This window comes from Rhinatrema bivittatum, chromosome 2 (assembly GCF_901001135.1).
Source record: "Rhinatrema bivittatum chromosome 2, aRhiBiv1.1, whole genome shotgun sequence".
In the NCBI taxonomy this organism is placed as follows: domain Eukaryota; kingdom Metazoa; phylum Chordata; class Amphibia; order Gymnophiona; family Rhinatrematidae; genus Rhinatrema; species Rhinatrema bivittatum.
The window spans coordinates 814,605,818-814,618,957 of record NC_042616.1 but is presented as its reverse complement, the minus strand read 5'-3'; the positions used below and the strand labels follow the sequence as shown (position 1 = coordinate 814,618,957).

The 13,140-nt window shown below is 52.3% G+C and overlaps 1 protein-coding gene across 1 annotated transcript in view; it reads right to left on the bottom strand.

Annotated features, from left to right (window-relative positions):
• Positions 1 to 13,140, bottom strand: part of LOC115083414 (microtubule-actin cross-linking factor 1-like) — a 126,954-nt gene that overhangs the window by 86,564 nt on the left and 27,250 nt on the right. Inside the window, exons 5-6 of the mRNA XM_029587220.1 lie at positions 9,291 to 9,446; positions 8,414 to 8,620 (exon numbers count right to left, since the gene is read on the bottom strand). Of these exons, the coding sequence (XP_029443080.1) occupies positions 8,414 to 8,620; positions 9,291 to 9,446 (363 nt within the window). The remainder of the gene's footprint in view (positions 1 to 8,413; positions 8,621 to 9,290; positions 9,447 to 13,140) is intronic.

The following is a 13,140-nucleotide window of genomic DNA, read 5'->3' as shown; positions in this document are numbered from 1 at the left end:
AACTGGTAACGGAAGGTAATCAACCAACTTGTAAGGAGCTGTGACAGCAGAAGAAAAGAAACCTGCGAGACACAGAAGACTGTTATAGAACAGGACAGAGCAGAGCGGAGCAGGACTAGAAGAACCCAAAAGAGGTGGGCGTCTGGACTGATCCATGGTACTACAGGAACGAAAATTAGCAGGTAAGGAATCATTTTCTTTTCCCTGTACGTACCAGGATCAGTCCAGACAGTGGGATGTACCCAAGCCCTCTAAATCGGGTGGGGTCCTGCGAGACCTGCTCGTAGCACCTGCTCCCCAAAGTGACCAGACACTGGAGAGGCGAGGTGCAGACGATAGTGGCTCGAGAACGTATGCAGTGATTTCCAGGTTGCTGCACGACAAATCTCCTGGGAAGAGACAGAACGCATCTCCGCCCAGGAGGCTGCCTGAGAGCGCGTAGAATGTGTTATGATTCCGCGAGGCGGAACCCGTCCCGCTCCAATATAAGAAGCGGCAATACCGTCCTTCAACCAATGAGCGATCGTCATCTTCTATTTATTTATTTATTTATTTATTTATTTTTATATACCGAAATTCTTGTAAGAACTACAAATCATTCCGGTTTCCATAAAACGATAAACTGCCCCACAGAGAGAGGGGCTTTACATAAAACCGTAGAACAGATAGAACGATATAATTGGCTTTACATATAACCGTAGAACAGATGGAACAATATAACTGTATGTTAATTTAACATAGTAATAAATAAATATTATAGTTTAACAGTAATAAATAAATATAAATATTATAAATATTATAAATACAGTTTAACTATTTAACGTAGAAATGTTGACATATTAACGCTGCAAAATAGATACAATACAATGTGATGAGCTTTTGGACTCAAAGATTGTTGTGCAGTTGCAGGGTCCTCATAGTAGGACTTGGTGCGGTGTCCAAAATTTGGGGATACCTCATATTTAGGATGTTTTTTCTGTCTGAGTAGAACTAAGAGTCTGGGAAGGCTTGTTGGAAAAGCCAGGTCTTCAGTCTTTTTTGAATTCTTGATGACTGGGTTCGAGTCTTAGATCTGGGGGGAGCGAGTTCCACTGGAGGGGGCCTGCTGAAGATAGTGCTCGTTTGCTTAATGATGATTTTATTTGTGGGGCATGCAGTGTTCCTTTGTATGCGCTTCTAATAGGTCTAGAAGATGTGTGCGGTTGGAGTTGAGAGCTTAACATAATAGGAGCTAGTTTGTTTATCGCTTTGTGGACGATTGTGAGTACTTTATAGAGAATCCTGTGTTTAATAGGAAGCCAATGTAGGTTGCGAAGGATTGGGGTGATATGATCTTTTTTGTTAGAGCTTGTGAGAATTCTAGCAGCGGAATTCTGTACCATCTGTAATGGTTTGATGGTGTTGATAGGTAAACCTAGCAGAAGGGAGTTGCAATAGTCGAGCTTAGATAATATGATGGATTGCAGTACTAGCCTGAAGTCGGAGAAGTAAAGGAGGGGTTTAAGTTTTTTGAGGACTTGCAGTTTGTAAAAGCAGTCCTTGGAAACCCTTCCTGGGACCAGACCAAAGCACGAACAAATGGTCAGACATCCTGAACTCGTTAGTAACCTGCAAGTAGGGGAGCAACGTGCGCTTGACATCCAAGAGCCGGAGAGTTTTCGGCTCAGAGGAAGCAAAGGACGGAAGGTCCACCGTCTGATTCAAATGGAAAGATGACACCACCTTCGGTAGAAAGGAAGGAACGGTGCGGAGGGAAACCCCCGAACCCGTGAAGCGAAGATAAGGCTCTCTGCACGACAACGCTTGGAGCTCCGAAATGCGCCGAGCCGAACAGATGGCCACGAGAAAGACAGCCTTAAGCGTGAGATCCTTGAGTGTCGCGTTGTGTAGTGGTTCGAAGGGCGGACCCGACAGGGTGCGAAGGACGAGATTAAGACTCCAAGAGGGACATGGATCCCTTACCGGAGGTCGTATATGCCTGACACCCCGGAGAAAACGTGCGATGTCCGGTTGAAGTAGAAGAGAACCACCCCACTGCAACAGCGAGCCCAGGGCGGCCACCTGGACTCGTAACGAGTTATAAGCGAGTCCTTTATCCACTCCATCCTGGAGAAACTGTAGGATCTGGACCACCGAAGCCCGCGTGGGACTCGTGCCCTGGTTGGAACACCACACCTCGAAGACCTTCTAAACTCGAACATAGGCCACTGATGTCGAAGTCTTACGTGCCCGCAGCAGCGTAGAAACTACCGTCTCCGGGTAGCCTCGGAGGCGACGCCGCTCAAAAGCCAAGCCGCAAGAGTTCTGCCTGCTCGAAAAATACTGGGCCCTGATGTAGAAGACGTGGAAGATGCCCTAGCCTTAACGGCCCGTCGATCACCAGCTGCAGAAGATCCGCAAACCAGGGTCGTCAGGGCCACTCCGGGGCGACGAAGATCACGGTCCCCTGATGGCTTTCTATTCTGCGAAGAATTCTGCCCACTAGTGGCCATGGTGGAAAGACGTAGAGTAGAAGATGGGGCGGCCACGGAAGGGACAGGGCATCCACCCCTTCTGCGCCGCGCTCTCTGCGACAACTGAAGAAGCGGGGGGCCTTGGTGTTGAGGGCAGTCACCATCAAGTCCAAGTGTGGGGCCCCCCACCGGTGGACTAGAAGTTGCATCGCTTCTTTGGAAAGGGACCACTCCCCGGGATCCAACTGTTGACGACTCAAGAAATCCGCTTGAACGTTGTCTACTCCGGCAATGTGCGAGGCCGCTAGCTGAACTAGATGCCACTCCGCCCACTGCATCAGGAGGGCCACTTCGATCGCCACGTGCTGGCTCCGCGTCCCTCCCTGTCGATTGATGTAAGCCACGGTGGTAGCGTTGTCCGAGAGAATCCTGACCTCCCTGTTCTGAAGGAGCGGGAGAAAATGCTGCAAAGCTAGGCGGGCCGCTCTGGTCTCCAGACGGTTGATGGACCATGTCGCCTCCAACTCTGACCACGTCCCTTGCATGGCGCTTCGATCGCAGATGGCTCCCCAGCCGATGAGACTGGCATCCGTGGTGACCACCACCCAATGGGGAACCTCGAGGGAGACCCCGCGGGCCAGATTCTGAGGGTCCAACCACCAACTCAGACTGTCCCTGGCGCTCTGCGGAAGGGGAAGTATCACCTGATAATCCTGTGAGATTGGTTTCCAACGCGAAAGAAGCGCCGCCTGTAACGGCCTCAAGTGCGCAAACGCCCAGGGCACGAGGTCGATGGTGGAGGCCATCACTCCCGGGAGCTGCAGATAGTCCCAGGATGTGGGTTCTGGTAACGCAGAGAATCGCCATACGTGTTCTCGCAAGGATTGAGCCTTGTTCGGGCGGAGAAAAACCTTGCCCTGACGCGTGTCGAAACTCGCCCCCAGGAAGTCCAAGCGCTGAGAAGGGAAGAGAGAGCTCTTGGAGAAGTTCACAACCCAACTCAGAGAGTGAAGGACCTGGATGACCCGGGCTACCGAAGCCTGTCCGTGGCTGAAGGACTTCGCACGTATGAGCCAATCGTCCAGATAGGAGTGAACCAAGATGCCCTCCTTCTGTAGGGTCGCCGCCACCACCACCATGATCTTGGTGAAGGTTTGGGGAGCGGTCGCCAACCCAAACGGAAGCGCCTTGAACTGAAAATGTTGGTCCAGGATCTTGAAACGGAGGAAACGCCGGTGGTCCGGGAGGATGGGGATGTGCAGGTATGCCTCCGTCAGGTCCAGGGATGCGAGAAACTCCCCCTGATGCACTGCCGCAATCACCGACTGGAGCGTCTCCATGTGGAATCGGACAACCCGCAGCGACTTGTTGACCTCTTTGAGGTCCAGGATGGGACGGAAGGATCCGTCCTTCTTGGGCACGACGAAGTAGATGGAATAATGGCCCAAGCCCACCTCGCCTAAGGGAACGGGGGAAATGGCCCCTATGGCTCGCAGTCTGTCCAGAGTTTGCTGCACCGCTCTCCGCTTGAGGTTGGAGCCACAGGGGGAGAAGATGAACCTTCCCTGCGGGGTTCGGACAAATTCCAAGGCGTAGCTGTGCTTTAATGTATCCAGAACCCACTGGTCCATGGTGATCTGTGCCCACTCCTTGTAGAAACTTGCCAGCCGACCCCCAGTCCTGAGAGCGGAGGAGTGGGCGAGGTTGGCATCATTGGGCGGACTTAGGAGGGGGGTTCCCTGACCTCGCCCCGTCCCACGCAGGCCGGTGGCCACGAAAGGAGCACGGCCAAGACTGCGATCTGGGGGCAGGAGTCCGAGACCCCGCCTGCCTGTAACCTCTGTAGCGCCGCTGAGCCCTGGCCCTGGTCCGGGCTGAAGCAAACGTCTTGGAAGGCCGGTGTCTGTCCTCGGGGAGACGGTGAACTGCGTTTTCCCCCAGGGACTTGATAATCTGATCCAAATCGTCCCCGAAGAGGAACATGCCCCTGAAAGGTAGAGAGCCGAGACTCGACTTGGAGGAGGTATCCGCTGCCCAGTTACGGAGCCACAACAGACGCCGCGCCGCCAGCACCGAAACCATAGACCTGGCCAGCACCCGAAAAAGATCGTACAAGGCATCCACCCCGTACGCGATGGCAGCCTCTAGCCGGTCCGCCTGGGCAGCTTCCTCAGGGGGCAGGTCCTGAGATGTGAGAAGTTGTTGCACCCAGCGAAGACTAGCCCGCTGGGCGAGCGAGCTGCACATCACCGCCCGCATTCCCAGGCCGGAAACCTCAAAGACCCGTTTGAGGAAGACTTCCAACTTGCGGTCCTGAGTATCTCGAAGAGCCGCTCCGCCCGTCACCGGAATAGTTGTCCTCTTCGTAACTGCAGACACCGCGGAATCCACCTTTGGAACCTTGATGAGCTCCAAGAAGCTCGACTGACCTTCAGTGAAGCCTCTGGGGTATCCCATTCTCTGATAAGGAGCTGCAGAAAAGACTCATGGACGGGAAAGGCCCGGGCCCTCGGTCGAAGTGCAGCCAGGACTGGGTCCCCTTTCTTGGAGGACGTGACGACGGCCGGCGCTACTGGCGCTGGAGGGTCCAGTGGAGGGTCCAGGTCCACCTCGAGGAGGATCTGAGGAATAAGGTCGTTCAGCTCGTCTCTCTGAAATATGCGTAGCGCACGTGGGTCATCCCCCTCCGGCGGGCCGTCCGGCTGTCCCGAGTCCAGGTCCGGGTCCGGGGGATCGCCCCCCAGGTCTGGAATCGCATCCCCCGCCCCAGGAGCCAAGCGAACTCGGGCGGGGCCTGGTGGGGCCCCCACACCCGAACCCACCGGGTCAGGGGGGGCCTGCGGCGTAACCGTGAGCCGAGGAACCTTGGCGGGGAGAGGACCCTTGAGCATCCCTCCGGGAGCTGCCAACCCTTGCAAATAAGCAGTGTGCATTAATAATATAAACTCCGGGGAAAACCCCGGCCTGCTCGGGGGGACCCCGTGGAGAGAGCCCTCCGAAGGACCCGGTGCCTGCAAGTCTGGTTCCGGAGCCAAAATCGGTGGGGAGAGGTCACTGAGATCAGCTTCCCCCTGCGCTGCCTGAACAAGCACCCCGCGCTGAGAGTGTAAAATGGCCGCCATTCCCGCCAAAAACGGGGACGTGGCCGGCCCGCGCCGCCCGGGCATAGCTGAGGCGAAGGTGGGAGCGCTGAGGGACTGCGAGGTGCCTTTCCCCCCGGGGAGGCATCGCGCGCAGATGCCCTCCCGAGAAATACGCGACCCAGGCTCGCCGCAGGCCGAGCAGCGCTCCGGCCGCGGCATAGCAAACGCCTAAAAAACAACAGAAACAAGCCTCGGGGTGGCCCGAAAACAAACGGAGCTGCAGCGGGGGGGCCTGCCTGGCCAACACTACCCGCTCGGGAAAGTCCCCCCTCCCAGCCCAGGAGCCCTCGAGGAACTCGAGTCGGGCCGCGGGAGAAAAACCGTCGCGGAGAGGCCGGCCCCACCGGCTTCCACGAGGCACCGCTGAAAAAAGCTGAAAGAGAAAGGTACAAATGCAAAAAACACAGTAAACTTACCCCCGGCGGGAACCGAAGTGAAAGGAGAAAGAGGCAGAGAAAGAAGCCCGCCTCCCCAAAAATTGAGGCTTTTTTTTTTTTTTTAAACAAAAACTTGATCCAAAATGGTACAGAGAAGTTAAACAAGAAGAAAAGGAAACAGAGAACAGAAATCCCTGTCAAATTGGGGAAGCACAGATTCCCCTACTCTCATCTGCTGGAGTCAGAAGATACTGAACTCCTGCAGAGGGGGTGCTGGTATATATGGACGCTCCCTCGAAGTCTGTTCTGACTCCATCTGCTGGACTGGGGGACATAACCCCACCGTCTGGACTGATCCTGGTACGTACAGGGAACTAAGGATTCTCTGTGCTTATCCCAGGCTTTACTCCTCACTCCCTCACAGCTAAGGATCCTCTGTGCTTATCCCAGGCTTTACCCCTCACTCCCCCACAGCTAAGGATCCTCTGTGCTTATCCCAGGCTTTACCCCTCACTCCCCCACAGCTAAGGATCCTCTGTGCTTATCCCAGGCTTTACCTCTCACTCCCCCCACAGCTAAGGATCCTCTGTGCTTATCCCAGGCTTTACCCCTCACTCCCTCACAGCTAAGGATCCTCTGTGCTTATCCCAGGCTTTACCCCTCACTCCCCCACAGCTAAGGATCCTCTGTGCTTATCCCAGGCTTTACTCCTCACTCCCTCACAGCTAAGGATCCTCTGTGCTTATCCCAGGCTTTACCCCTCACTCCCTCACAGCTAAGGATCCTCTGTGCTTATCCCAGGCTTTACCTCTCACTCCCTCACAGCTAAGGATCCTCTGTGCTTATCCCAGGCTTTACCCCTCACTCCCTCACAGCTAAGGATCCTCTGTGCTTATCCCAGGCTTTACCTCTCACTCCCCCCACAGCTAAGGATCCTCTGTGCTTATCCCAGGCTTTACCCCTCACTCCCTCACAGCTAAGGATCCTCTGTGCTTATCCCAGGCTTTACCCCTCACTCCCCCACAGCTAAGGATCCTCTGTGCTTATCCCAGGCTTTACTCCTCACTCCCTCACAGCTAAGGATCCTCTGTGCTTATCCCAGGCTTTACCCCTCACTCCCTCACAGCTAAGGATCCTCTGTGTTTATCCCAGACTTTACCCCTCACTCCCCCACAGCTAAGGATCCTCTGTGCTTATCCCAGGCTTTACCTCTCACTCCCCCCACAGCTAAGGATCCTCTGAGCTTATCCCAGGCTTTACCCCTCACTCCCCCACAGCTAAGGATCCTCTGTGCTTATCCCAGGCTTTACCCCTCACTCCCCCACAGGTAAGGATCCTCTGTGCTTATCCCAGGCATTACCCCTCACTCCCTCACAGCTAAGGATCCTCTGTGCTTATCCCAGGCTTTACCCCTCACTCCCCCACACCTAAGGATCCTCTGTGCTTATCCCAGGAATTATTAGGTAGGGAATGGTGAATAAAACGTAAAATGTCATAATGCCTCTATATTGCTCCATGGTGAGCCTCAGTTTGAGTACTGTGTACAATTCTGGTCACTGTATCTCAAAAAATATATAATTGTGATGGAGAAGGGTCAGAGAAGGGCGACCAAAATGATAAAGGGGATGGAACAGCTCCCCTATGAGGAAAGACTAAAGAAGTTAGGGCTGTTCAGCTTGAAGAAGAGACGGCTGAAAGAAGATATGATAAAGGTCTATAAAATCATGAGAGGTCTAGAACGGTAGATCTGAATCATTTATTTACTCTTTCGGATAACAGAAGGACTAGGAGGCATTCCATGAAGTTGGCAAGTAGCACATTTAAGACTAATCGGAGAAAATTCTTTTTCACTCAATGCACAATAAAGCTCTGGAATTTGTTGCCAGAGGATGTGGTTAGTGCAGTTAGTGTAGCTGGGTTCAAAAAAGGTTTGGATAAGTTCTTGGAGGAGAAGTCCATTAATGGCTATTAATCAATTTTACTTAGGGAATAGCCACTGCTATTAATTGCATCAGTAGCATGGGATCTTCTTAGTGTTTGAGTAATTGGCAGGTTCTTGTGGCCTGGTTTGGCCACTGTTGGAAACAGGATGCTGGGCTTGATGGACCCTTGGTCTGACCCAGCATGGCAATTTCTTATCTTCTTAAGTTCTTAGAGCCCAGGCCTGGAGAAGCCCAGGGTCTCCCTCTGCTAGAAAAGCACTTTGATCCCCAGTCATTGATGTTTGCTGTCAACACTACACTGACACATATCTGAATTTTGGGTGAGCTCTGGGATGTCCTTCCTTGTTTATTTGGAAGTGATACTGGATTGATTTCCTTTCCTCTCGTGTTTTGTACTTTTCCCTCTACAGCTCATCTCTCTACGCCTCTAGAAAAGCTTCAAACTACAGTGTGTCTAGAAGCTTGGCCAGCCCCTGAAATGGTAGCCCCCAACTCACCTGCTTGGCACGTTTGCGGGACTCCTCCAGCGCCCTGGCCCTCTCGACGGTGCGCTGCTGAATCTTGGCGAGGCGCTCCTGCGCCGTCAGCACCAGGTTCTGGATCACAGCGCAGTCCTGCTTGCTGCTATAATCCTTCAGGCGGCAGGCGGCTTGCTCCAAGCTTGTCAGCTTCTCCCCACGGGCATTCACCTCTGACTGTAGGACCTAGAACAAGGTTTGCCATCAGTAGAGAAAGGAGAAAGGGTGACGATTACACCACATTCCCCAAGTTTAAGAGGAGGATGCTATTTAAAGGAGACATCACCGTCTGCAAGCTTGACAGCTTCTCTCGCCATGACTAAACTCTGAGAGCAGCACACGAGGTCAAGGAGAATGGAAGTTCACGTGACAGGTCACCATCTCCAGACCTGAGAACTTTTCTCAATGGTGATCATGTCTAGTGAGAGGAGGAACATACATGGTCTGAAAAACTCAGTCACCTCATCCGCGGAGAATTCTTATGTTGGATGATAAAACATATTGCAGCCTGTAAAGGATCCAGCCACATGAAGTGTATGGTTGGAAACCACAGAGGGCAATGATAACCTGAGGCATGCATTATCGAGAGAATAGAGACCTAAGCTAACAGGAGTCATTCCCTGAAAGCAGAGCAGATCGAGCACACTGGGAAATACAATGCTGATTGAAGATGTGCAATTTTATAAGGGGGATTTCATAAGAGAGATCAGGAAAGCAAGAGAAAAGAGCAATCCATCAGAGGAACATGACAAAAAACAGGGACTCAGATCTCAGACATGACAGGGGGGACAGAGCATGCTAAGCGCATTGGACTTGGCGTGTGACAGCTGGGCAGTGCCCCCATGTCCTTATTAACCTTGTGCTCCTGAATCTGGTTGGTTACTGTCTCTAGAACCAGGCTGGCGGCGGGCAAAGTGATGAGGGCATCTTCTGTCCTGCTGATCCATTTCAGCAGTTCTTGGCCAGAGCTGTGAAACTCTGTGGTCGCTGTCAGCCCTTCCGTCAGGCACACCTGCAGCAGGACAAGCAGGACAGTTAAAGAGTATACAAATATATACACACATGCACAAAAGTAACCCACAAAGCAGTGCATGGACATGCACACACACACATACACAAAAGTAACCCACAAAGCAGTGCATGGACATGCACACACACACATGCACAGGAATAACCCACAGAGCTGTGCATGGAAACACACACACATACACACACATACATACACAAGAGTAATACAGAACAGTGTATGCACACACACACACACACACACACACAGAGAAGTAACCCACAGCGCCTGCCCTACAACTTTCCTTAAAGACAACCTAAGGCTGCCACCTGAACTCAGAACGAATTACAGGCTAGCCCCTTCGCTAAGCCACTTTGCAAATAGGCTAAGACCTAAGGAACATCCACCTGCAATGGCTCCAGCCCATTCTCCAAACACCACGACTCAAACACTCTCCAAACCCGGATATAAGCCAAAGAAGTGGAAGGCCTCTTAGCCTGAAGCAAAATCACAATCACAGCCTTCGAGTACCCTTTCAAGTGAAACCGTTGTTTCTCAAAAGCCATGCTGCTAGACAAAAGCGATCCACTCTCTCCGAAAAGACGGGCCCCTGCCGCAACAGCCCATGCAGATGGGCTAAGCAAATGGGACCGCCTATAACGAGATGAACCAGATCTGCACACCACGGCCAGCCCAGCCACTCTGGGGCCACAAGAATCACCTTGCCTGAATGATGTTCAATGTGATGCAATACCTGGCCTATGAGAGGTAACGGGGGAAACATGTAGAGCAGAAGCTTCGCCAGCCACGGCTAAACCAAAGCATCGATTCCCTTGGAGCTGACCTCCTTCCGGCTGCTGAAAAACCGATCTGCCTAGGCATTCCCTCGGAGCTGCCTTGAGGTCCAGCTGCAGACTGCCCCACCTGGCCTGGATAAGGGCAAAGGCCTCTGCCGATAACTCCCACTCCCCCGGATCCAGCTGCTACCTGCTGAGATAATAAATCCACCTATGTGAGTCACCGCTACTCCCGCTAGATGTTTCTCCGCCCAAATGAACAACTCCTGGGTCTCTTCATCCCACCTTGACGATTGATGTATGCCACTGTAATCACATTGTCCGAGAAACACTTTCATTCTCCGCCCCTGAATCTGCAAAAGAAAAGTGAGAAACTCCTTGTGAACCGCCCTTGCTTCCAACTGCTTGATCGACCAGGATGCTTCCACACTAGTGATCACTGACCTTGGGCCATCTGTCCTTGACATACTGCCCCCCAACCTCTGAGGTTGGCATCCGTGGTTACTACCACCCAGTCTGGAACCTTCAGGTCCACCCCTTTCTCCAAACTGGGACGCAACAGCCACCGCAAGAGACTGGATCTGGAGACCCCCTGAAGTGATAAAGGAAGCTGAAATTCCTCCAAGAGTGGACTCCAACAGGACAAAGGCACCCTCTGAAGGGGATGCAAGTGTAGATGCCATAGAACCCAAGACCTGCAAAGAGTCAGAGACTCTGGGAACCGAAAGCCACAGAAGTCGAAGCACCTGAGCCTGCAACTTGAGCACCCTCTCTGAGGTAAGAAACACCTTGTCTATGCGGGTATCGAACCGAACCCCCAGATACTCCAGTGACTAGGATGGTTCCAGGTGACTTTTCGCCAGGTTCACCAATCAGTCCAATGACTGCAGCAGCTCTATGATGCGTCAAATTGAGCGACGACACTCCAACTCCTACTTTGCCTGGATGAGCCAGTTGTCCAGGTACAGGTGCACCAGGATCCCTTGTCTCTTGAGTGCCGTCACTACTACAACCATCACTTTCATGAAAGTCCATGGTGCTGTCGCTAACCTGAAGGGAAGAGCCCAAACTGAAAATGTTCCCCTACCACCATGAACCACAGGAATCTCTGATGGTCGCACCATATGGGAATGTGTAGATAGGCCTCTGTCAAATCCAACGATACCAGAAACTCTCCCTTGTGAACCGCTTCAAGCATCATCTGCAGTTTCTCCATATGAAAGCACAGCACCCGCAGTGCCACACTGACATTCTGCAGATTTAAGAATGGGCCGAAAAGTCCCCTCTTTCTTGGGAACCATGAAATGCACAGAGTATCTTCCTAGTCCCTGCTCCTGAGGGGGAACCGGAACAATCACGTTCAGGTGCTGCAGCCACTGTAATGTGTCCCACACTGCCTCTCGTTTGACATGGAAAGTGAAACGGGAGACCACATAGGCTTCTCTGATCAGGCACGAAAATTCTAAGGCATAGCCATCTCTTATCTCCTCCAGAACCCATTGGTCTGATATGATCCTAGTCCACTCCTCGTAAAATAGGGTTAGTCTTCCCCTGACAGCTTCCAAGGAGGAGCAGACCATCCTGCCTTCATTAGCCAGCCATACCTCCTCTGGCTCCCTGGCTGGAACTATAATAGGAAGGTCTATGTGCCCCCTGAAAGGACTTACTGTCCTGGGCCTTGCTTTTGCATTGTAGCTGTAGAATCTAGTTGGAGCGAAACCTCCTCGTATCTCAAAAATGAAAGTGCAATGGAAAAGTCTTCTTGCCTATCGTCTTATCTTTATGTGACTTGTTCCCTTTCGACTCCCCCAATTGCTTCATCAGCTGTTCCAGATTCTTTCTGATCAACAGCTTTCCTTTAAAAGGGAGGTTACACAGTTGCACTTTAGGCTACTCATCCGCCAACAAATTCTGCAACCTCAGGAGTCTCCATGCTGCCACCATGAAAAACATATTCCTGGTGGAAGTCCAAACCATGTCGTATAGGGCAACTTCCACATAGGCCACTCCCACAACCAACCAGGCAGTCTGTCTGGAATCGGTTGCAGTCTCCGACTCCTCCTGTGCTTTCTGCACCCAGCATAGGCTTGCTGCATCAGGCTACCACAGACCACCACGTGAAAACTTAAAGCTGAGACCTCAAACAGACTCTTCAATAGAATCTTCAACTTCTGATCCTAGACATCCTTCTGCATGGCTAATCCTGCCACAGGGATGGTCATCTTCTTGGTCACTGCTGACAAAACCGCATCTACCTTTGGAAGCCTACAAAGTTCCAAGGTCTGTTCCAGCAAGGATACAACTTAGCCATAGCCCTGGCTATCTTAAGGCCGGTCTCAGGAGATCCCCACTCCTGTTTGACCAACTTCTTCACTTTCTTTGATAAAGGAAAAGCCTTAGGTGGCCCCCGCAGTCCACCCAGGACAGGGCTCACTCCCTCATTGTCCGAATCTTGGCCCCCCAGCTCTTCCAACACCTTGTGAATTAGTGGCCACAGTTTCTCCTTACAGAACAATTTCACCACCCTAGGATCGTCCCCCTCCGCGACCGTGACCTCCTCAGCATCAGGCATGGTATTCGCCATTGTGTCCACAGGATCCTTATCCGGATCAACCCCTGGACCCTCCTGTAGACCTTCTGCTTCATCTGAGATGTCATCATTGTCACCTGAGAGATGTCCTAGTCCCAGAAGATGAAGAATCCCCCCTAACCTCTACTGTCTAGCCGCCTTAGGCCTCTTAGCCGAGCGTTGCGATGTCTGAAAGGTAGAATGCTTAGATCCTGCTTCCCTTTTTGCTAAATAGGCTTTATGGAGGAGCAGGACAAAATCCGCAGAGAAGTCCTCAGTACCAATGGAATCCTGATCCAGCACTTCATCATCAGTCTCCCCCCCCCCCCCCTTC